Raw genomic sequence first — 25,790 nt, 5'->3', positions numbered from 1 at the left:
AGGGTCTTGAGGAAGAAAAGCATCACATTGAGTGAAACTTAGAAGGGACCCATTTCTTGGGGGGATGAATGTCTATCTAGGAGGCTTTCCCCATAGGTCCACCCATAAGGTCCACAGTGTGTAAGGAAAGAAGCTGGATCCCGACATTTGTAGGGTCACAGGTTCACAATGCCCGAATTACATGACTTTCAAGATCTGGGTGACCAAAAACCAAAAAAAGTACCTTTTCTTTTGACTTCACTACAGCAGACAAATGTCTCAGTACCAAAGGACCATCTATGGTGTAAGAAAAGTTCACATTTTCAAACACAACAACACCTTCGCTTGGCCAATCCGGTGGTGGGTGCTTGTTTGTCTCCCAAGGTGCTTCCTTGTCAAGTTCTGTATATTCCAGGACTCTTTCTACTGATATCATCTGGAACAAAGCAACAAATCCAAATGCACGTCAACAACCCTGTCTGCAATTACAGAAGCTGATTCAATGAATTAATTTTCTAGTCCCCAGGATTGGATTCTCAAATCCACAACTTCTCTCGCAACCTGAATGCTTTGGTTTCTACCATCCCCTCCTTCCTCCATAATTGTACCAGTCAGTGCCATTGTTTCTACCACTAAGAAAAGGCAGAAAATGATGGTTTATATGGTTTCCAAAAGACTTTTGCCACTTCTCTTGACAACTGTTTCCAAATCCCTTAAATGGATGAAGCAATGATGCTGTGATCCCCTAAGGTGAAGCATTATCTTTTCATTAACCCATTATCTTTTAACATCCATCAAATCCTCAGGCCTCAGAGAAGTGGATTGTTCTTCAGTTCCATTTTACAGATGGGCAGGTAAAATTGGAATTTACCAGGGCAGGTAAATTCCAAAGACCTGACACATTCTGATGTATCGGCACCTAAACTTGAATCTTAACCTATTTCTCCTCGGTCTGAATTTGTCTGTTTGTTTGTTTTATTTAATATATATCCCATCTTTCCTCCCCAAAGGGGCCAAGGGCTCAGTTTTCTGATTCCCACTCTACATCATGATGGCTTATATTCTAGACAGCCATAATTCAGTCTCTTTAGCAGCCTAACCATTTTGCATTATATTATTGCAATCTATAAACTAGGAATTCAAACTATAAGCTTTATCAGTATCAGCAACTACAGAAGTAATTTTAACATTATTTTTTCCAGCTTGCATACCTTCAAGCAATTATTATGTTACTAAACAAGCAATTATTGTGCTACTATGCAAAACTCAAAAAGCATATATTATAGTGTATATAACATCGTGCTTTGGAAAGCAGTGGCATTTAACTGCAATGCCCAAGCAACACAAAAAGTATTTTAAAAGCTTCCAATTGGAACTAATGGATATTACCAGGTTCTCGACTTCAGCGCTTTGCCGAACTCCCCACTGAAATGTTCCCATGAGCGTGATTGAGTAGGACAGAGCTAAACCAACCTGCCCCGCATCCAGAGCTATACCGAGGAAAAAAGAAGGAAAGTTTCAAAACTTTTATACAAACTTTTAAATTTAATATGCACAACTTGAAGACTTAACATACAGAATAAGAGAACAAGAAGAACATGCGTTTAAAGAAGATTAGAAAACGTTTATGGAAAATAATTGTGTACAACTGAAAACACCAGCAGCATTCAGGTAAATTCAACAGTGTAAATAATTTTTGATGGATGTAATAATGGAAAACCGATTGGTATAGTTTTTGTAAAATATGCAGGGATATAAAATATGCAAAATGAATCATGGAGGGAAAAAGAAGCAAAGTCATTGATATTCTAAGTATGTAAAATGTTTATCTGAGATTGTAAAGCAGAAAATTTAATAAAAATCTTATTAAATAAGAAAGAAACTTAAAATCTATCATCACATGAGACATGTTGGTGGGGTCTTCACTTGTAATATCACAAAGCCATAACACTTTTGAACACAGATGTCCCATTACAGATGTCTGACTTTCAGGTAGAGAATAATTCACTCAGCTGTTGGCTTTAGCATGATTAGAGGAAAATGGTAACGCAAATCAAGTCGTGGAAGAGTAGTTGCTACTCCAGCGAATATACTCACTATGAGCAAGGAGCAAAGAAGCAAAGGCAACCACAACCACAAAGATGGCACAGATGGCGTCCAGGCGTACGGCAAACCATCGAGAGGTCGTCAAAAATAAGAACCAAGCCTCTAAAAAAGAAAGAAGAAAATAAAAACGAAGGGGGAATGTTTATGTCAAAGGCCAAGTCATACTCTTAAGAACAGTTAAGCCTGGGAAACTTCAGGACCACACTGAGACTAATGGGGCATCTTTAGCCAGGAAGTCTTTTGTGTTGTGAGTCTACAAGTATACAGTACAATACATATCTCTGTTTGTTACCAGACAGAATACAGTGGTACCTCAGGTTAAGTACTTAATTCGTTCTGGAGATCCATTCTTAACCTGAAACTGTTCTTAACCTGAGGTACCACTTTAGCTAATGGGGCCTCCCGCTGCTGCCGAGCGATTTCTCATCCTGAAGTAAAGTTATTAACCCGAGGTACTACTTCTGGGTTAGCGGAGTCTGTAACCTGAAGTGTTTGTAACCTGAAGCATTTGTAACCCGAGGTACCACTGTATTTTAATACATATTAAAATGTACGTTTTTGTGCAGAAGGTACTTGTAGACTAACATGGAAATGGGATGGAACAGACTTACGAATAAACACATTCTGAAGAGTCAGGGGCCAGAAATCCAGAAATCCCTCCCTACCCGCAACACAATGTTGCAGTATATCCCAAACCCCTAAGAGAAGTGCTCCTGTTGAAGGCTTCAGCCAATATGGAACAGGATCCTTGCAATGATTTTCAAGCATCAGAGGCTGGATGAGATTCTAGGAGTGGGAAAGGGATAAAGGGCAGTTGATAGACTCCAACTCCCATCAGCCTTAGGCAGCATGTTATTGGTCAAGGATGATGGGAGTTGTAGTCCAACAAAAGCTGTAGTGAAACAGGTTCCCCCATGCTTGTGCTAAAGGGTTGTCAGTCTCAAAGTAAGAATTTAATAGCTAGGTAGCTATAAAATTCTTACTCTTCACCTGCATCTTGAGTAGTACAGCTCAGCAGAAGCTTTGCGACTCAATTCCACCAAACTGCAAAATATCTATTTTATTTTATTTTTTTCAAACCTGTGTGAAGATCTTGATGAGCATCAAATAATTCTTGGAATCTTTGCTCTGCTTTAAAAGCACGAATAGTCCAAAGTCCCTGGAGCGATGACGACAAATGAGAGAACACGGGGCTTCGAGCTGCAAGATGAGGGGTTAAATGATACCATCATTCTCAACTAAGAGTACTATCTGAATAAATGTATGGTATTTATTACTCAGTTATATAAAAAAGAGAGCAAGAGGGTTTTCCTCCAAGGTTATGTTGACCATGCTTATCACTGATAAAAGTATTCTGTGATTCAGAATTCTCAAGAACGGACTACTTTAATTTATACCAAGTCACATAATTGTGAAACTTATTGGGTTACATCTTACTGGTGAGAACGTTATAATGTTTGGTACATGGGTAACACAGCCTCCAGTCAGAGAAACCTGGGTGGGCTGCTGATTAGTTGGGTGTACCCGCTTACTTTACAAGATAGAGGCAGAAGTAGCATCAGGAGGACATCCCAAGAGCATCCTTAGCAGTAAAGATGAGAACACAGAGTGTGAAGAAGCCATGTCAATGGACCAGTGAGGAGAACTGAACCCAAGCTCAAGGCAACTTCAAGGCTTGTGCCAAGTGCATCCATCTTGGCACCCCAACTTTACATGTGCTTCAATGGCAAGGGTCATCTAATTTAGGGGTGGCTTTCATGGCCACCCCTGACCTTGCACTGTACCTTATACACGCTGTGGTCTAAACCACTGAGCCTCTTGGGCTTGCCGATCAGAAGGTTGGTGGTTTGAATCCACACAATGGGGTGAGTTCCTGTTGCTCTGTCCCAGCTGCTGCCAACCTAACAGTTCGAAAGCACATCAGTGCAAGTAGATAAATAGATACCGCTGCGGCGGGAAGATAAACGGTGTTTCCATGAGCTCTGGCTTACGTCACAGTGTTCCGTTGTGCCAGAAGAGGTTTACCCAGAAAGCTGTCTGTGGACAAACGCTGGCTTCCTTGGCTGAAAGCAAGATGAGCGCCACAACCCCACAGTTGCCTTTGACTGGACTTAACTGTCCAGGGGTCCTTTAGCTTTTTACCTTACACAGGTACTGTTAAGTGCCGCATTATATCTGAGTTTTCGCACAACATAAAAGGCACTTCTGAAACTTCAGTGAAATATGGTGCAAGCTTAGCACTCATTTCCATGTTTTTTGTTCCCAGGAAAAAAAATCTTATTGAAAATAATATTAAAATGAGTGCCAAACCTGTACCACTACAGTTCCGGAAGTGGCTTTTACCTTGCGTGAAAGCTCGAATATAACAGTAAGGGAAACATCATGAAAATGGAATAAGAGGTCATGTGAATCCAGCCATACTTAGAAGACCCAGTAGTGCTGGTGTTGTTTGTTCTGGGCCTAGAAGCAGAATGTTACATGACCTACCGTATTTTTCGCTCTATAACACGCACCCGACCATAACACGCACGTAGTTTTTAGAGGAGGAAAACCTGTAGGCATGCCACCCGTAGGCATTCCCTCCATAACACGCACAGACATTTCCCCTTACTTTTTAGGAGGAAAAAAGTGAGTGTTATGGTGCAAAAAATACGGTATTTAACAGCTGTCGCAACAACACAGAAACAAGTGAACAAGAAGCATTTGAAAATCATCATCAAGGCACTCCTCAGTTTTCTCAAAAAAGGAAGGGGAGAGAAACCAATACTGTCCTTGAGTTATGGGCAAAACTTTTAAGCCTCTTACACTCTTAAATGATGCCTAAATCTTTTAAAAACAAGCTGTATCAATAATACATACTTGTAGATTCCAAACGTTTAATGTCTCTCGATGTATCCAAGAAATACCGTCGAAGAAAGATAAAAAGAATGAAGAGTGGAATTAAAGGGACGAGAATCCAAGGAATCACTCCAATTGCCACTGCCACCACGCCACATATCTGAAGCAAAGTCTGCAACAACCAAATCACAAAAGGAGCCCAGTTATTTTCTCAACCCCAAAGTCTTTATTATAATATAAAAAATACTGTACTCCTGTTTTTTAAAACAAACAAACAAACAAAATAAATCCTGAGGAACTTATGAGCAATACTGTGCTTTCCGAAAACATACGTGCTCCCATTGGACAACGAAATTGAGCCAGACAAGATTTCCAAACGTTACAACACTGTGGAATATTTTAGGCCTTTAAAATTTCCAATTCCCCATTGAAGTTGCTGGACTCCTAGCGATTATAAGCTGCAATATTTAGAAACAAAGAGCTGTCAAAGGGGAAGCAATACTATGCAGAATGAGGCGCATACAACTGAAGTCTCACTGGGATCAAAGCAAAACAGGAGGAGAAAACTGTTAAGATGACTAACAGACGTCTGACTCCATCTTCGAAAGGTGCTTTAGATCAGCCCATGACACCTTATTATTAGCATCACATTTATGACAGGGCGGATCACCGTAATGTAGTGCATGCATTTTGGAAAGTCAAAATTGCATACAAATGAACTCTTAATGAAGTAGTCTCAAAAAGGCAGACATAGTTATGCATAGGTGGCGACCAAGCCTTGTGTAGTTAAGGCACCTAATTGCCCGATTTCCCAACAACTCTTTAACCTATGCAAATACAACAACATCCTTGGAAGCACACCTTGCATCACGGCAGTGAAAGGTCCAGAATTTGATGGGCCATGATTAAAATAAATAAAAGGAGGAATGGGCTCCCTTTACTTTCTCTAACTTTCTCTAGCCTTTTCACTACTGAAAGTATTCGAGTAGGCACTGGAAGTGCAATTCAAGGTTAATTTAAAAGGTCCCGCTGAGGCACAATAAATTCGGAAATTTCAATGAAAAATCCAAAACAATTCTGCCTTTTTTTTAAAAAAAAGCAACTCATTTCACATGGAAGATGGAGCAAGTTTTCTCCTGCTCTGGAGAGTAGGACTCGAACCAGTGGCTTCAAGTTACAAGAGAGGAAATTCTGACTAAACATCAGGAAGAACTTTCTGACAGTAAGAGCTGTTCAACAGTGGAACAGACTCCCACAAGAGGTGTGGACTCTGCTTCCTTGGAGGTTTTTAATTAATAATAATAATAATAATAATAAACCCCACCCATCTGGCTGAGTTTCCCCAGGCACTCTGGGCAGCTCCCAAAAGAATATTAGAAACACAATAAAACATCAAACATTAAAAACGTCCCTAAACAGGACTGCCTTCAGATGTCTTCTAAAAGTCAGATAGTTGTTTATCTCCTTGACATCTGATGGGAGGGCGTTCCATAGGGCGGGTGCCACTACCGAGAAGGCCCTGTGCCTGGTTCACTGTAACCTCACTTCTCGCAGCGAGGTAACTGCCAGAAGGCCCTCTGAGCTGGGCCTCAGTGTCAGGGCTGAACGATGGGAGTGAAGACACTTTTTTTATGCAGAGGTTGGATACTTCCAACTCTTACACACAGGTCAGGTCGGACAAAAACTATCTGCATCCCTCTGCTCTTCTCAAGAAGGTGCTTAAGAACTTAAGAAGAGCTTTATTGGACCAGGCCAAAAGGTCTCCTGGTCTACCATCCTATTCTCACAACGGCCAAACAGACAGGAGGATAAACAGAACAGGACTTCAACAGCAGCCTCTTACCTGTGCTCTTCATCTTCTGCTATCCAACCCATAATTTTCATGGTTGATGGGGGGGGGGGCAAATATTTGCTGCTATCAATGCTACTCCTTTAAATCTACTGGAAGGTTTGCCTATCAGTCAGTGTATCACTTTTAAATCTCATGAAAAGCAAGTGAAAAGAGTTCTAAAATCCGATAAAAGATGTGCACATAAACCTAGGAGCACATTTTAGAAGACTTTGGGAGCGGGGGGGAAATGTTTGCCAGAGATAAAGTCTTGTTCCCAGATTGGTTTAGCTTATTTATGCATATTTATGCTGTAAAGACGCCACACCAGTAAACACATCTCGGCAATTCAAATTATGCTTAAAGATCGCCCTCCCTCCTTTGAATCAAAAAGTGAAATCTGCCGTCTCTTTTTGCCAAACAGAAAAAAGTACTTTGTTTGTAAGCACATAAGTCATATCTATAGTATATCAATAGTTTAAGGCAATCTGGGAGATTTGTACTTATCACCATTTAGAACAGGATTGTTACACTCCCTGACTGACAGGAGAATTAAAAGATTTGTAGTAGCTGAGAAGGTGTTAGAAATGTTAATGACCTTGCTTGGTCTTTTCTTCCTCCCCCCACAATCTTCTTGTCAGGAGACTGTGCAACGATGCTGGAGATTTTGTACACACACACACACACATTTTTTTGAAAAGGATAGGGTTAGTGTCCAATCCTGGCATCCAATTAAATGTGGGCATGTTTTAAGGGATGTGTGTCTGATGTAGAACAGGAACTGAGCAGGAAGAGCAAAGAGGCCCTTGTGCATGGTGGATTTCTGAGGTGAGACCTTTCATGGTGCCACGGGAGATACCAGAAGGCACACTGGTACCCGTGGGAGCTGTGTTGGTGTCCTCTGGGTTAGATCCACACACACAATCCCAAGGAGACAAGACGAGATGGAAGGGACCTTCTGTCGGTAGTGTGCTATGCTATATAGGTTTCTCCATACGAGCCCACCCAACATCAGATTTGAAGATCATTTCTACTCTGGTTCATCTCACAGAACTGCTATGAGAGGTGTCCATGCTCTGTCCCCAAATCCTCAGAACTCCAAAAAGGAGTTGTTTAAATAACAAGAATGGCATTTTTCCTTCTCCCTGCCTGCTCGTTTCACAGTAAAAGAAAAATGGCAGAGGCCAATGAGAGGCCGGTCTACAATAAATCAATAGGGGCCTTCTGTTCTTATGGATTAAGCAAATCCACACACAAGCATCAAGTAATGCATTTACCTTATAAACTATATTTAAAAAGAGAGGAATGTGAATGTAATCATTATCAAGAATTGTATAAGTCTTCTTTGCCCATGAAAGAGGGCAGGCGGTTGGGGTGGAGCAGCACTTGGGAATCTCAAAATGACGAAGGCATTGTTAAGCTAAAAGAGGCCGGAATGCCTTCAACACACTTTCCCTGACATTTCCACACAATAAAATATAAGGGTCAGTGGTGTTGAAACAAACAGAGGCAGTTCCACTCATTTGCACTTATGAAAGCTAGTGACCCAAGCTATTATCGTCGTCTTAGGCACTTTTTGTCCTTAATATCCAGATGCAGCAGTTTTTCTCTCCCCCCCTTTTTGGGGGGGGGAGAAAAATGACTGTGGCCACCTCGTTCGCATTTTCCTTTTCTTTGGCATTTTCACTTCATAAAGCTGCAGTCAATGTGTTTTTGTGTGTGGTGAGAAGGGAGTGACATTTCCAGTGGTGGTCTTGTCCACAGCCGACATTGGTGGCTCAAGTAGTCTCAGGATTAGGTCTTTGTGTGTGATGAAAGGATATGAAAAGTCAGTTATTTAAACTCAGTCAAGCTGTTGATTTTGGGGAGGGGAAAAAAGGGGTTTTCAATTCAGCTTGCTTCAATAAATCACTGGCCTTTTTTTCTCTCTCTCTCCAAGGGCAGCTGCAGAGAGCACACAATGTTTCTCCAGAAACAAAGCAAAGTCTTGAGGTGGGCTTTAAAATAAAATAAAAAACCCAAACTCAACATTGAGGAGAAGGGGGGGGGGGAGAAATTAAAGTTGATGTACAAAATATTTTCAACTTTCTAAATTCCTATGGTCTAGAAGCTGGGTGACAAGATAACCTGCAGTTTTATCGATTGGGTAATTTGTTTGTTACAATAAAAAACCTATAAAATTATTCTTTAAAAATCAATATATAATACCTAAAGAGAGAGGGATAGAGAGAGTTAGCAAGGCAAAACTAAAGGAAATGTGAAGAACTTGAGTTAAAATATTTGGCATAATTCAACAGCCAGTATTTTTCAAAGTGGCTAGCTAGGGTCAAAAGCTATCAAGGGTCCATCTACACAGTTCTCTTCAAGTTTAAGGCTGCAGGTCTAAACATGCTTACTGAAAATAGTGGGATTTCCTTCCAAGAAAACATACGCAAAATTGCAGGTCACATCTAGACATTGTGAAGTAAGGGTCTTTGCGAATATAAAACACACAATCCTTAAAAACAGACACAAATCCTATATATTAGCATTTTGGAAGCAAGTACTTTATGAAAAATCTCTAGAGAAGCCCAATTAGAAGTCTCACCGAATACAATAATTTGTGCAATGTTGTACCGACTAACCGAGAGTAAGCCTCAGTGAACTCAATGGGGCTTACTTCCAAGTAGTTATGTTTGGGGACTGCATTCCAGGAAAGCTATCCAGTCTAATCAAATCAATTATTATACATGCATACAGCACAACAATGAGAGCAGGAAGCTTTACATTTTTCTCTTAAAATCTATACCCTAACTCTGGAAAGAGCAAAAGCATCCCTGAGGTTTTTGCAGGTTTGTTTTTCTTCCTCCAATGCTCGCCTCAAAGTCTTCCAAGGCCTAGATAGGTCAAGCTTATTTGTGCAGAACTGAAATATGCAACTGCTAGTAAAGCAAAAAAGAGAAAAGGCTGGAATGCTTCTAAATGACCCTATGATAACTCGAAAATGGACCACTTCTTCAATGCAAATCCTCTCAAGAAAAGCTTCTGCACACAAAGTGAGAGGAACCAGTTACGGCATTGTTTATTGAGTTTCACTTGATTCCTCCTGACAACCATTTGAACAATGACTGTTGGGAAATGTCCCTCAAAGAATCAACAACAATGGTAGAGGCTCAGAGCTTTTATACTTAGTTAATACTGATTTCTTTCTCTTCTCTTCTCTCTCTCTTCTTTAAGGAGAAAATATTTCTTCCTGAAGGGATTAGAGGATGTCTTATAAAAAGACACCTGCAAACAAAACAAGTGACAAAAGATCTTTATCATATTCAATAAGAGTTATCCTTCGGACAAAGCTGGGCTTCTCTAGACATAAATAAACCAGCAACCCTTCGCAATTCGACTGAAAATACATCAACTAAAAATCAGCACTGCCAGCAATCGGGTGAAACATGGGGAGGAGTGATAAACAAATGGAAGACTGGCTGCGTCAGCTCTCACGCATTTGAAAATACTTGAGGAGTGGATATGAAGGGCAAGATTAAAACAAGCCTGAATGAGCCATTTGCATGGCAGTATGCAACTTTCCCCTTGCTGCCAAGGGCTCAGGGACCTCAAATGGAGAACTTCTTGACCTCAGATTAGCAAACCATGCATGGTGTGTCCACTTGGAGCCCTCTTCAGGCACAGAAGGGAACAGGAGCCTGAAACAAAGGTGACAGTGATTGGCAGGCTGCCTGAAGCCTGTGCCCTGGCCAAAATCGGTAGAAATATTGGTAAAGGGCAAATGCATTACGCTTGGTGTAGATGTGACCTAAATAATTATTAAGGGCAGGAATGGCCTGCTCCTCCTCTCTTAAGCACAACCAAAAGAGGGAGCAAGGAGATGAAATTTGGATTAGTGCTTCAAGTCTTGATGGGGTTACACTTCCCCTGAAGGAGCAGGTTCGCAGCTTGGGGGTACTCCTGGATCCTTTGCTGTTGCTCAAGGCTCAGGTGGCCTCAGTAGCCTGGAGTGCCTTCCATCACCTGGTGGCCCAGCTATGCCCCTATAGTATCTAGACAGGGATAGCCTAACTGTTGTCAATGCACTGATAACCTCAAGGTTAGATTACCGCAATGCGTTATACGTAGGGCTGCCTCTGAAAATGGTTTGGAAACTTCAGCTGGTGCAGAATTCAGCGGCCAGGTTGTTCACGGGAGCAAGACGGTTTGAGCATATTACACCGATCCCGTTCCGACTGCACTGGCTGCAAATTAGTTTCCAGGCTCAATTCAAAGTGCTGGTTTTGACCGATTAAGCCTTAAATGGCTCAGGACGGCAATACCTCAAGGACCGCCTCTTTTCATATGGACCTATCCAGACCCTGAGATCATCATCTGAGGCCCTTCTTCGTATGCCTCCTCCTCAAGAGGTCTGGAGGGTGGCAAAACGAGAACGGGCCTTCTCTGCAGTGGCTCCCCCTCTGTGGAAAGCTCTCCCGAGGGAAGTTTGCCTGGCGCCTTCATTATGTACGGTACCTTTAGGCGCCAGGCAAAAACGTTCCTTTTAAACCAGGACTTTGGTTGATCTGATTTACATCCTATGCCCTTTTAAAAAATAATAATAGGGGGGCTATTGGATTGTTGTTTTTATTTTTATTATGTATTTTGTAGTTTTATATCTTGATTATATTCTGTGAACCACCCAGAGACCCACAGGTATAGGGCAGTATATAAATTCTAATAATAGTAATAATAATATTACATCAAGTACAAAGCAACCTGCTTGTTGTAGGAAAAGTCCATTGGCCTGAAGACAAAATTATAGCATTTTGCGTGTTATGATCATTATTTTATTATTTACACTCTGTATGGTTGGATTCCCCCAGCCACTCTGGGAGGCTTCCAGCACATATAAAAACACAATAAAAGTCTAATGTTAAAAAATTCTCGATACAGGGCTGCCGTCAGATGCCTTCTCAAAGTTTTTTATCTCCTAATTGGAGGGCATTCCACAGATAGAGTGCCACTACCAAGAAGGCCCTCCACCTCGTTCCCTGTAACCTCACTTCTCGCAGTGAGGGAACCGCTATAAGGCCATCAGAGCTAGACCTCAGTGGGTTGAACATTGTCCTGGATGTTAAAAGTAAGGCATTGTGAAAAGCTGTTGTTGTGTCAAGAGGAAGGTATTATACATTCCCATGGTAGAAAGCCATTGGTCTTAGCCAAAAAACAACAACCCCAAGTGGTTTGTATTGTGTGCTTCTTTGCTACACACACCTGTTTTCAGAGCTGTTGTAACAACTTACCAGGCTGTAAATCTTGCATGAGATGTTTTGTCAGATACAAAAATGAAACAGCCAACCATGCCCAACAAGCATTCACATGTCCAAAGATACCTATTTGCACTACAGACAAAGGGCACCTTGCCATGCAGCACTGTGAAACTGGAATAAAGTTTTCTGCTCAGCACAGATTTTCTCGTATGCCTCAATATGCCTGTATGTTTAAAGGCTTAATGTACACAGGGGACATTCAAAAAGAAAGCGAGCTTATAAAGCAGATTAAAAAAAGATGACTACTTTTCTGAAATCTCTTGGGCTGCAGAGCCCCTTGACAAGCAGGACAAAAACCACCAGGAAACTTGCGGAGCTTTTTATTCTTCTTCTCTATTAGAGACAAGATTAGCTTAGGAGAAAATAAAAGGGTGTGTCCCAACAGACTCCTATGCCTTTTTTTAACTTTAGGGGAAATGGAAAATACAGGTCGTCCGTCAGGGTAATCAAGCCAGTTCTGTACCAAACCCAGCTTCAAGCTAGAGTGAGGCGAATCAAATTTCCATCACTCCACATGCTCCCTCTGTGACATTTTGGTATTCAGATTCACAACTTTTAAAAGAGGAGAACCATACTGGACTTATTTACATTTACAGGGGTAGCTTTTCTTATTGCTCTAGGCAAATTGATGTATTCAAGAGGTCAGTTCAGCTGGAAATGCTTGCAAAGAAGCTGAAATCCTATGCGCTATTTCTTGGGAATATGCCACGCTGAACTCCGCAGGACTTATTTAAGTGCAAGCATTCATAGGCAATGTTAATCTTTCTTATCTGCTTGTGTTTGAACTGGGGAAGCAGGTTCAATAACGATACAGAGTTCAACTGCCTTTCCTTTCCTCAGAAAGTGACTTGTCAGGTGGCACCACAGAAAGAAAGCCAAAACAAACAGCTCCTCAAGAAAGCAGCTCCTCGGGTCCAAGGCAGAGAGTGTGCAACACAGTCACTGTCTCCTGTCTTCCACTTGCGTTGCCCAGGGTTGGATGCTCAGTTTAGCGATAGCAAGAACCACACCAATAGCAGCAATCTGGGCCAACTCACTGTCTCGCCACAGTGGTGCATGCTCTGGACTACTATAATGTGCTCTACATGGGGCTACCTTTGAAGGTGACCTGGAAACTACAACTAATCCAGAATGTAGCTGCTAGTCTGGTGACTGGGAGTGGCCACCAAGACCATGTAACACCGGTCCTGGAAGACCTACATTGGCTCCCAGTACGTTTCTGAGCACAATTCAAAGTGTTGGTGCTGACCTTGAAAGCCCTAAATGGCTTCTGCCCAGTATACCTGAAGGAGCATCTCCATCCCCATCATCCAGCAAGGACACTGAGGTCCAGCTCCGAGGGCCTTCTGGTGGTTCCCTCACTGCAAGAAGTGAGGTTACAGGGAACCGGGCAGAGGGCCTTCTCGGTAGTGGCGCCCACCATGTGGAACACCGTCCCATCAGATGTCAGGGAAATAAACAACTGCCTGACTTTTAGAAGACATCTGAAGGCAGCCCTATTTAGGGAATTCTTTAATGTTTTAAAGGGACGCGGGTGGCGCTGTGGGTAAAACCTCAGCGCCTAGGACTTGCTGATCACATGGTCGGCGGTTCGAATCCCCGCGGCGGGGTGAGCTCCCGTCGTTCGGTCCCAGCTCCTGCCCACCTAGCAGTTCGAAAGCACCCTTAAGTGCAAGTAGATAAATAGGTACCGCTTTATAGCGGGAAGGTAAACGGCGTTTCCGTGTGCTGCGCTGGTGCTGGTTCGCCAGAGCAGCTTCGTCACGCTGGCCACGTGACCCGGAAGTTTGCGGACAGCGCTGGCTCCCGGCCTCTAGAGTGAGATGAGCGCACAACCCTAGAGTCTGTCAAGACTGGCCCATACAGGCAGGGGTACCTTTACCTTTACCTTAATGTTTGATGTTTTTAATATTCTGTTGGGAACCACCCAGAGTGGCTGGGGAAACCCAGCCAGATGGGTGGGGTATAAATTATTATTATTATTATTATTATTATTATTATTATTATTATTATTAACTCTCTCAGCACACAGTGCACCAGCGGTAGCTGCTGCTTCCTCTCATTCTCCTCATGTGCAGCTAGGGCTCTCCAACACTCAGAAGCTAAAGAGAGTGTGTATAGCTCCACACTCTTTTTGACTTTCAACATACCAGGCCCAGACAGGTTGGCCAGGGCCATAGTGGGCCAGCAGTAGGGCTGGGCAATATATCAATATAACCAGTTTGAAATCCATATCGTAACATCGGTTTTTTAATTTCTCACCTAGCAATATATCGTGAATCACGGGGTGTGTGTATGTGTGTGTCTGTGTGTGTGTGCATGCTCCGCAAAAACCACAATGTGGGGAAAACTGTGAAGCCAGCCAATGCCTCTACATAGCTCCAACCTTATTTCAGACATCGTGATATATCAATATAGTGCGATATTTAGCTGGTGGTATATTGTGATGGTGTAGCAAGAAGGCACACTGGGCAGCAGGAAGGTTATCCGCAGCTGCCCAGCTATGCCAGCCAATGTCTCTAGCCCTGCTGGTGACCCTGGTAGCTGTAGCATTAAGAAATAATAATAATAATAATAATAATAATAATAATGTTTTATTTATATCCTGCCCTCTCAATAATAATAATAATAATAATAATAATAAATGTTTTATTTATATCCTGCCCTTTCTAGCCAAAGCTGGGCTCCGAGAGGCTAACAAAATCACAGTCAATTAACTGAAATACATTCTAAAATCAATTTAGAAAAGTTGGGTCAACCTTGTGTATTCCTTTGTTTCCCCCTAAATATGGAAGGGGAGTTCTTTCTGGTGTTAGCGCCTCCTTATGGGGTGTCGCCTGCGTTTCTCACTCCTTAACCGAGGGGCTGAGTGTGGCATCTCCAAGAATTGCCCTTCCCTTTGCAGAGCGTACAACCCCACTTTCCCCTCTAAATGCACAGAGACTGTCTCACTTTCATGTACCTCCTCCCCAGAAGGGGCTGGTGTGGGTGGTGGGAAGGTAAGACAAACCTGTTATCGGTGGAGCATGGGAGGAATCAAGGGGTACTCCGCGGGCATACCAGGAAAGACGGCTCTGTAGGTACAAGGGTCCTAGGCAGCATAGGGCTTTAAAGGTCAAAACCAGCACCTTAAACCTGACCCTGTACTCCACTGGGAGCCAGTGCAGTTGGTAAAGCACTGGATGAATGTGATCCCGTGGCAAGGACCCTGTAAGGAGCCTCACCGCAGCTTTCTGCACCCGCTGGAGTTTCTGGGTCAGCTTCAAGGGCAGAGCAAGTTACAATAATCAAGCCTGGAGGTGACCATCGCATGGATCACTGTGGCCAGATCAGGGCGAGAAAGGTAAGGGATCAACTGCTTAATGCGGCGGAGATGGGAAAATGCCACCTTTGCTGTTGCTGCAACCTGTGCCTCCACAGAAAGGGAGGAGTCAAAGGTTACACCCAAACACTTGACAGAAGGCGCTGGCACTAATTGAGCCCCCACAATAGATGGGAGTTGGGCCCCCCCCAACCTCATGTCGTTCCGACCCAGCCAGAGGACCTCTGTCTTCAAAGGATTTAACTTCAACCAGCTCCCATGCAGCCACAGCTTCCAAGCATCTGGTCAGTGTGTTTGGGGCCGAGTGAGGGCGGCCGTCCATCAACAGATAAAGCTGGGTGTCATCAGCACATTGACGACAACCCAGCCTAAAACTTGTAGAATGCTCTCCCTAGGAAGGCCCGCTTGGCATCCAATTGTCTTCTTGGTGCCAGGCAAACACCTTTTGTTCCAAATGTTTTAGCAATCAGTTTGGGTGTGCTATTTTATGATACATTTTTCTGTTGTCTTTGGAGTCCCCTATTGTTTTATCATGGGCTGGGTTGTATCCTACGGCGGCTTTAACCTGCAGAAAGAGCTTCTACTTGGGGCAAGTCAGGGCACCTGATTTTTGCCACCCCTCCTTATATCCTGCAGCCCTCCAGAATGTATCGCATTCTGTTCTGGTATAACCTATCAGAGCAGCTTAGGTGCCCATGGCAAATTGGCAGAAATATGGGTGCACCAAATGCTTTCTGCTAAGGAAAAACCACCACCTGGGTGCAACCCTGGGTATTTTACTAACTTATATGCAAGCCACCCTGCACATTTATTTATTTTCTTAAATAAGGGCAGCACATCCGTCCTTAAAGGAGGTGCTCAATGATTAAAGATTCCAAATTAATGCAATTTTCCCCACTTAGAAAAGATGGTATGTCCTTTTACATGTGGACTTGTAAAAGGGTTAAAGAGTATTGGGAAATAATCCATGATGAATTGAAAAAAAAAACTGTTTAAAAGTACTTTTCCAAAAAATAAACAACCCCAACCCAGAGTCCTTTCAGTTGGGGATAATTCAGACAGAAATTCCCAGGTGTCAAAAAAGGTTATTTATGTATGGTACTACTGCAGCCCATGTTTTGTTAGTCCAAAAATGGAAAATGCTTGAGGTCCCAACTAAAGAAGAATGGCAACTTAAGCTGACAGAATATGCACAGATTCCATATTTAGCATATGGAATAAGAGAACAAGAAGAACATACGTTTAGAGAAGACTGGACAACATTTAATGAATATATGGGAGGAAATTTGTGTACACCTAAAAATGTTGGCAGCATTAAGGCAAATTCTAGAGTGTAAATAAGTTTTGACGGATGCAATCATGGAATACTGAATGGCTTAGTTTTTGTAAAATATGCAGGGATTTATGATATGCAAAATGAACCATGGAAAGAGAAGAAGGGGAGTCATTGATATTTTAAGGATGCTAAAATGAGCATTTTAAATTGTAAAACAGAAAGTTTAATAAAAATTATATATATAAAGATAAAATAAAAGATGGTGCGTCTATGTGTATATATACATCCATATGCATCAACCAGCGTCCCATTGCATACATGCCAGCATCTATGTGTGGAAGGGGGAGAAAGGGAACGCCTTCTCCAGAAATAGGAGCATGGAAAATGAGCCAATCGAACAATGTATGAAGGTTGACTCGCATGTCATGCTTCCTTCATAGCTCCCAGAAAAAGGTACTGTTCGACAAGCCACTGAAAAGCCAGCGAACTGCCACAAATTAATCCGTCACCAGTTCCCTGACATAACATCTTTTGTGCTTAGACAACTTTTTTGTTCTTTTTGGTATTTATAACCACTTCTTCCTTTTGTTCTCATTACAGCTATTGTTTCCAGCCCTATTATTGCTAATCTCTTCTTTGTAAATAGCCACACCTGTCTTAATCCCAAAACAGTACGGTAAACACTGGCTTCTTTCAGGAAGTACATGCATAATTAGGTTAATCAGTGATATCTTTTCATGTGAGCTGATTGTTTCTTTACTGTGGACATATTTCATAACACTGTGGCAGGCTTGCCAAATGGCTGCAAGGCAAACTAGGTGCAATTTAGCAAGCATGTAGCTACTACGTACTGAAACCTTGACATAATGGCAAGGTGCGGGCAGCCACTCCTGCCTGCTACTTATTACTCATTCCCCCCCACCCCCCCCCCCCAATTTTTGACTACACCCTTCTTAAACAAGTCCTTTCATTAACCTACCTGAAATACTGACAAAATATTGACATGCAAATCATCATAACTTTATATTCCCGAAACCTAAGTGCTCTTGTCAAATTCTACAAGCATCTCTACTGATTTACCTGCACAAAGTCCAGAAACGTTAATGGAAGCAAGTCATCGAGGTGGCCGATATCTTTGGAGAAACGATTCAGAATTCTTCCTATAAAAAAATATGATTGGAGAAAAATTGAAGCATGTTATCAAGTAGCGTTGTTTCGCTCCTAACTGAAAAGGAAAAGAAGCAGACGGAACAATCCTGAACATTTTTACTTGGAAGTAAAGTCCCATGATATTCAATTGCTGCTGTTGTTTTCTCCTTAAGAACTGTGCACAGTATTGCAGCCTTAGAGACATTGTTTGCCATTTGATAACCCAGTACAGAAACAGAAAATAGACATTTCCAAATCAAGCAAACTGTTTGGGCCTACATTTAATAGCTTTGCTCCATGGGATAAATAAGACTGCATGTTCAAGAGCTGCACTGAATATATCATTTGAAAAGGCATGCTAGATTTCATGATGGTTCTTACAAGTCTCCCTGTGCCCAAGATCATTAAAACATTGAGTAAAATGGCACATATGCTTCACCACCAGAGATAAATGGAATCAAGATTTGGCCCTTGTGTTTGGATATAATCTTTGGTAACTATGGAGACTTTTATATTTCAAACTGGGAGAGGAAGTAAATATTTTGGGCATATCCCAAAGAAGTTACAAATGTTTCCAAAATCAATTTTTTGTTCAAGTTTTGTTGATCTCTAGAACAAAACAATGTAAGACTGCTGAGCTCTGGTGCAGCTGTACCTTGGTGACCGAACGCCTTGCAAGTAGAACGTTTTGGCTCCCAAACGCTGCAAAAGTGAGTGTTCTGGTTTGTGAACATTCTTTGGAACCTGAATGTCCGACGTGGCTTATGCACCTTGGTTTCTGAATGTTTTTGAAGTCGAATGGACTTCCGGAACGGATTCCATTCGACTTCCAAGTTACCACTGTATCTTATTCAATTAGTTGGTTTCTATACAGCCCTTCATCCTAAGATCATAGAGTGGTTTACAATATAAAAATGCAAAAAGACAAACCATAACAACAAACAAAAACAACCTTCTGCTTATTTAGTACAATAAATCATTGTTAATCTGTTATCAATTAAACATTCACACTTTTTTCACTTGAATGAAATTTCTGATAAGGACCTCCTGCTTTATTTATAAAAATAAAAATTCCCTGTTCTTATATTGCTTAGTAATAAAGTGTTTTTATAATACAATTTAAAGGATAGACTATACCAGAGAGACAGTTGGATCCAAACTTAGCTAAGCTTAGAGCACACCCACTAAAATATATCTTTAGGGTCACTGATTTCAATGGATCTACTCTTGGGATAAAGCCTGGATTCATCCCTGAACTGTATAAAATGATTTACTTATACACACCAAACATTCTACATTATGTCCATTAAACACAGGCCATATTTGAAATAAGTATTTGCAAGCGAAGTTGCTTTTGGTAGCATCACCACTGAGCTTTGGAATTTTATTCTTTGGGAAGCCAGACAAAGCAAGCTAGATTTTCTCTCAGCTGCCTCTCAAAGCAGTTGCTGTGATAAAACACTGGTCCTCCTAGCATTGCACAGCACAGCAGAACAAGAACAACTGAATCCCACTGGCGCTAGAGAACTTGCTGCACCAAACATGAGCCTGGGGCCATTTCTTGCAGCTCAACCCTAGGTGAGAAAAAACCCTAGGTGAGAATCACTGCCCAACCCAGATGATTTGTGGCCCAATGCAAATCATTTGGCATTGCCAAATAATTATGCTCTTCAATGAGGCCAGCTAAAGATGGATTTGTTGATCTCGGCAACTGAATATCATTTATACCTTTACCGTCAAGATGAAGCGTAGAGCAAAAATATTATTATTATTATTATTATTATTATTATCATCATCACTACTACTACTACTACTACTACTACTACTATTACAGTGGTACCTGGGTTAAGAACTTAATTCGTTCCAGAGGCCCGTTCTTAACCTGAAACTATTCTTAACCTGAAGCACCACTTTAGCTAATGGGGCCTCCTGCTGCTGCCGTGCCGCCGGAGCACAATTTCTGTTCTCATCCTGAAGCAAAATTCTTAACCCGAGGTACTATTTCTGGGTTAGCGGAGTCTGTAATCTGAAGCGTCTGTAACCTGAGGTACCACTGTGTTGTTGTTGTTGTTGCTGTTGTATTTGTATCCCACCCATCTGACTATAAAATGAGCCACACCCACTTTTAACATGCCTTTATGAGATGGGAGGGAAAAACCATCAACTTCAAAAATAAGTACCATCCTGAAATGTCACTTCTATTGGATTAGTAATTGAAAACTAACACAGATTATTATCAAAAAAGAAAAAGAAAAGAAAGAAATGTCACTTCTAGCTATTAAGGCTGAAGCGAAGGCCGGTTTCTTACACAAGATGAGGGGTGGGAAATTTTTTCACATAAAGTTCACACCCCCAGCAACTTTTTAAATTAAGTACATTTAAAATTAAAATTAGTAACGTGATGCACAAATACAACGCAGGTCATATCAGACAACATGAGTGGCCAAATCTACTAGTAGCCAAATGTAAAATTAAAGTTGGAATTAACTCCCCCCCCCCAACTTTTTGGGAAGCAAATATATTCTTGGGCACATCTTTTCAGACATGCTAAAAATCAATATGTTAAAACAATTTCTAATTTCATCCCCCATCCCACCCCGAAATCTAAACTATGTAAAAGAAGTGTATATTATTGAGATGTCATCCCTTGAAAAATTCACCAGTATCCCATCAAAAACAATTCCCAAGTAAATTTGTGGAAAGTTCTCCTGCTCCCTTAGAAAACTCTTCCCTTTCTCCTTTGCCGCCCCTTATGCTTGGAACTGCTTTCTAAAACACCTGTTGTGATATCACCGCTCTTCCTTCTAATCTCTTCTCAAAACCTACTTTTCCCTGGTGTCTTTGGCTCAACCCTGTGGTTTCCATAACCTACTGTGGGATCTCATAATCTTATACATGCCCATCATCATCAGTAAGTCCTGAGTTCAATGGGACTTATTCCCAAGCAACTCCATACAGGATTCTAGCCTCAGCCTGTAACTAAGAACATATAAACTGAAACAATTGTATATGCCTCCATTGCTTACGCCTGACTCCATTTTCTGTGTTTCTCCATGAATGATTATAGATTGTAAGATCTACAGGACAGAGACCTGTCACATTCTGAAGCAGGGGTGCCAACCTGAATAAAATATTGGGGGGGGCAGATAAGCCCAACCCCGTATAATCAATCACATGAAATGGCACACACACACACACACACACACACACACACACACACTACTTTAATGGCAATGCCCATCAACTTTTGGGGGGCAGCCCCCTCAAATATTTTATTGGGGGGTGAAGGGACCTCAGCCCCTAGGAGTTGACTCCTGTGTTCTGAAGCGCTATGCACACCCACAGTGCTAAATATAGAATAAATAATTCAAAGTACACTGTGTACTTTATTGAAGGAGAAAAATCCAATCTTTCAGTTCAACCACTTTTGGCTATCTGAAAAAGTTCGCAAAATTAACATGACATATATTTAGTAAACGAAACATTAAAGCTCAAATAAGCATATTGAATCTAATCACTTATTTAGGGAAGTGGGAAATTTTCTTATGGCAATACGATTATTAGAAGACGAGCCTGCACCATTAAGACCAGGCTTGTAAGAAGGCAGCGACTGCTGTTTCCATTTCCCTGCAGTTTAGTTTCTGCCCAATACCCTATTATCTGTCTCATTGTCCGTTATTTAAACAACTATTGAAGGATTTACTACAACCACATAAGATATCACAGAAGTCCAGTGGTGCTGCAAAACTCAGGGTTTCCCCCACCCACAAATCGGAGAAGAGGCTGGTCTCCTTAATTCCATGCCTCACAGAGAAGCATCTTCTCCAAATGAATGAGCAGATCAAACAAACAACAGAAATTGCATGCATTTCATGCCATAAGTCAAATTCAGATCAACAGCAAAGATACGACGGCCACTCTTTAAAAACAAAACAAACCACCTTCAGCTCTCATTTACAAAGAAAGTGGTGCTGGCTTACGACAGTGCTCATGCAAATGAAAGATGAACTGGTCAACCAGAATATCCTGCCACAAGATAAAGAGAATTTCACCATTCTTTATCTATGTGAGATTTCTGATTGGGTGTGGATATCTCACAAAATGTTCATCCCTTGGGAGGATGCAAATGCTTCCCAGCTTAGCATGTGGTTACTGACACACCCTCACTCGCTGGATATTTGCAAAGATCCCCAGTGTCAAAGCAATGATTCAGCATCAACTTCCTTGGACTGGTCATGCTGTTTGGATGCCTGGTTATTGTCTTCCAAAGCAACTACTCTATTCCAAACTTTAAAATGGAAAGTGAAATGCTGGTGGTCAACAAAAGGCAAATCTTTTAAAATGTAGTATAAACACCGACAACTGGGAAACACTGGCCTGCGAGCGCTCCAACTGGAGAACAGCCGTTATCAAAGGTGTCATGGGCTTTGAAGACACTCAAACTCGGGACAAAAGGGAAAAACGTGCTAAAAGGAAGGCATGCTTGGCAAACCCTCACCGTGATCAACTCCTGCCCAAAAACCTGTGTCCCCATTGTGGAAGAATGTGTGGATCCAGAATTGGCCTCCACAGTCACTTACGGACTCGCTGTTAAGACTGTGTTCATGGAAGACAATCTTACTCGTCTATGAGTGATCGCCAAAGAAGACTTACACAGCAAAGCAAGTTACAAACTGATAAACAGTCTTAGGTTTACTCAGAAGTATCTAGTATTTTGATTACAAAAGAAAAAACCTGAGAACATGCAGGTTTCACTTTTAAAATTTGAGACTTTTAAAATGTTTTCCATCCTGCCTAAATCCGTAGAACATATCCTTTTCTACTATCCACTGTACAACCAGCTACGCAAATGTGTGCTATCCCCGTTTTTGGGTAGTCTGACATCACGACACAATGAAAATATCAGATTCTATCTGTATGACATTAACCCGGAAATAACTGCAAGTTGGCTGAGTTTTTGTCAATAGTATCTCTGGTAAATGGCACTATTTAGCGGGAAGAAATCCCAGTAAAAATCCTCGTTATATATTTTACATGGCTGTTTATTTGTATATATTTTAAGATTTTATATATGGATGTTTTATGATGGCCTATACTTGTAATGCCTAATAGAGGTTTGGCGAAGTAAGTAAGCAAGCCTAATCTTTACATCTCTTTTGAGCCACCTTGGAGTAAGCCAGAACAGCTTAAACCTGTGGTTTGGTAGGTGTTGCTGGTCATCATCCCTGGTCCTTGGTCAATGGCCATGCTTGCTGGGGCTGATGAGAGCAGAAATTATTATATTATATTATATTATATTATATTATATTATATTATATTATATTATATTATATTATATTATATTATATTATTAATTATATTTACCCCACCCATCTGGCTGGGTTTCCTCAGCCACTCTGGGCAGCTCCCAACAGAATATTAAAAACATGATTAAAACATCAAACATTAAAAATTTCCCTAAACAGGGCAGAAGTCATCTAAAAGTCAGATAGTTGCTTATTTTCTTCATCTGAGGGTGTTCCAAATCCAACAGCATTTGCAGTGCCACAGGGTAGCCACCCCTGTTGTAAGTTTTACAGATATGCAAGATATAAACTGGAATAAAAGACTTCATGTGTACTCCCACTTCTCAATGTTATCACTGCCACTTTTATCCATGTAATTATCTGTTCCCACATTTGGCAACCTTGCAAATGCAAGAAAAAGGAGCATCATGTATCTGTGAGGCCCTTATGCAATGTGCATGAGCTAAGGTGGTTAGGTTAAAAAAGGCTAGGGAACTATGATAAACCAGTCAAGATGTATATTTAAAGCCACCTAATATCCGTTTGATGACTTTCCTTGGATTCCGTCATCTCTTCCATTGCTACAGCTATTCAAATAGTGATTGGGACCAATGGTCCCAATTAAATTTCATAACCCTATGTCCTTCCGCATGTTAATTAAAACCAGGCCTGTCTTACCCATTGAGACCAGTGGCACGGGGCACCAAGTTCTGGAGGGCGCCAGGTGAGAGTCTGGGGAACATTGAACGAGCGCACTGATTGAAGGTGTGTGTGCCGCTCCCACTGAGCATCAGCTCATTTTTTTCCCTTTTAGCTAAATTCTGCGGGGCGCCAGAAGGCTAAAAGGGAAAAAAACGAGCCTCGCTCACTCGGCGCAGGCCCACTCGGTGTGCTGCCACCGTGGCACAAAGCAGCTAACTGAGCCAGGAGGCGCCGCGTCCAGCCTCCACCTCTTCCCCTCTGGAGAAGCTGCCCTCCAGCTGCTGCCCACCTCGTCCAGCCCTAAAAAAGATAAACTCTGGAAAAGAGGGGGGCGTCGGAGGGATCTTTGCACCACAGCGCCGGATATACTTAAGACAGCCCTGATTAAAACTCGTTATGGGCAGGATAACTTCAAGGAAACATTCTTCTATAACTAAGGTCCACATAAAGGAGAATGTGAGGTCACACAAAACCACTTTTAGATAAATTAATTAACTAAGAGGGTAGATAAGGGTAGCCATGATGTCAGCTAGATGTCATTGAACTCCCACTGGCACCAGCTAGGCATGGCTAATGGTCAGGAATTAAGGAAGTTGCAGTCCAGCAACATCTAGACCAGGGTTTCCCAAACTTGGGTCTCCAGCTATTTTTGGACTACGGTTGCCATCATCCATGACCACTGGTCCTGCTAGCTAGGGATGATGGGAGTTATAGTCCAAAAATAACTGGAGACCCAAGTTTGGGAAACCCTGGTCTATAGGGCACTATGTTGGCTATCTCTGTGGGACAAGCTTAGCCATACTGTCTTTCATGAAGGAACCTAGACACTACATCTGTGGGCACATTTGGGATTTTGAAAAAGTGCCGTGGGTGCCAGTCACAAATTGTTTTTTGTGGGGTGTGCAGTATAACATAGAAAGACTAGCACAGGAAGATAGATAGGACCACAACTTTGCTGCAATCACCATCATCATCATCATATCTCAATGCCGCTTTATATTTTGAAGAAAAAAATCTCCAAGCGGTTTACAACACATTAAAACATCAAATAATACAAGCCAGAATAAAACATTACTGCAGAAAGTGAAATATAAAACATACATTCAAAGCAACATAATTAACAGGAAACTAAAATATTATCTTAAAGATTACAAAATAAAACATTACAAAGGAGGTCCAACATCAGCTGATAACATGACTCCCCAAATCTCTTTTCTGATGAGAGCAGCTTTTGCATCTCATTTGGAAACCAAGGACCCCGAGTCTGGAGGAAGAATGGAGACGCACACAATGCCAGATGCTTGAAGTCCAGTGTGAAGTTTCCACAGTCTGTGTTGATTTGGGGAGCCATGTCATCAGCTGGTGTTGGTCCACTGTGCTTCATTAAGTCCAGGGTCAACACAGCCATCTACAGGGAGATTTTGGAGCACTTCATGCTTCCTTCCGCAGACGAGCTTTATGGGGATGCTGACTTCATTTTCCAGCAGGACTTGGCACCTGCCCACACTGCCAAAAGTACCCAAACCTGGTTCAATGCCCATGGGATTACTGTGCTTGATTGGCAAGCAAACTCACCTGACCTGAACCCCATAGAGAATCTATGGGGCATTGCCAAGAGACAGGTGAGAGACATGAGACCGAACAATGCAGAAGAGCTGAAGGCTGCTATTGAAGCATCCTGGTCTTCCATAACATCTCAGCAGTGCAACAGGCTGATAGCATCCATGCCATTGAGGCAGTAATTGATGCAAAAGGGGCCCAAACCAAGTACTGAGTACATGTGCATGCTTCTACTTCTCAGAGGTCCAGTATTGCTCTATTTGCAGTCCTTGTTTTGCTGATTTCATTTAATATTCTAATTTTCCGAGATTGTTAATTTGGGGTTTTCATCAGCTGTACGCCATGATCATCACAATTATAACAAATAAAGGCTTGACATATCGCTTTGCATGTCATGAGTCTATCTCATATATTAGTTTCACCTTTTAAGTTGAATTACTGAAATAAATGA

General features: G+C 41.8%; 1 protein-coding gene across 3 annotated transcripts in view; it reads right to left on the bottom strand.

Annotated features, from left to right (window-relative positions):
- Positions 1-25,790, bottom strand: part of ABCC4 (ATP binding cassette subfamily C member 4 (PEL blood group)) — a 147,607-nt gene that overhangs the window by 43,979 nt on the left and 77,838 nt on the right. For all 3 annotated transcript variants that reach the window (XR_014563384.1, XM_083735200.1, XM_083735199.1), the window contains exons 20-25: positions 17,724-17,803; positions 4,945-5,095; positions 3,166-3,285; positions 2,077-2,187; positions 1,369-1,469; positions 224-415 (exon numbers count right to left, since the gene is read on the bottom strand). Coding sequence is in view for 2 of the 3 variants with exons in the window: in XM_083735200.1 (XP_083591326.1) it covers positions 224-415; positions 1,369-1,469; positions 2,077-2,187; positions 3,166-3,285; positions 4,945-5,095; positions 17,724-17,803 (755 nt within the window). In the remaining variant the exon portion in view is untranslated. The remainder of the gene's footprint in view (positions 1-223; positions 416-1,368; positions 1,470-2,076; positions 2,188-3,165; positions 3,286-4,944; positions 5,096-17,723; positions 17,804-25,790) is intronic.

This window comes from Podarcis gaigeae (genome assembly GCF_964106915.1).
Source record: "Podarcis gaigeae genome assembly, chromosome: 4".
Classification (NCBI taxonomy): Eukaryota; Metazoa; Chordata; class Lepidosauria; order Squamata; family Lacertidae; genus Podarcis; species Podarcis gaigeae.
Note: the sequence above shows the minus strand (reverse complement) of the source record. Positions and strands in the feature narration are given on the sequence as shown.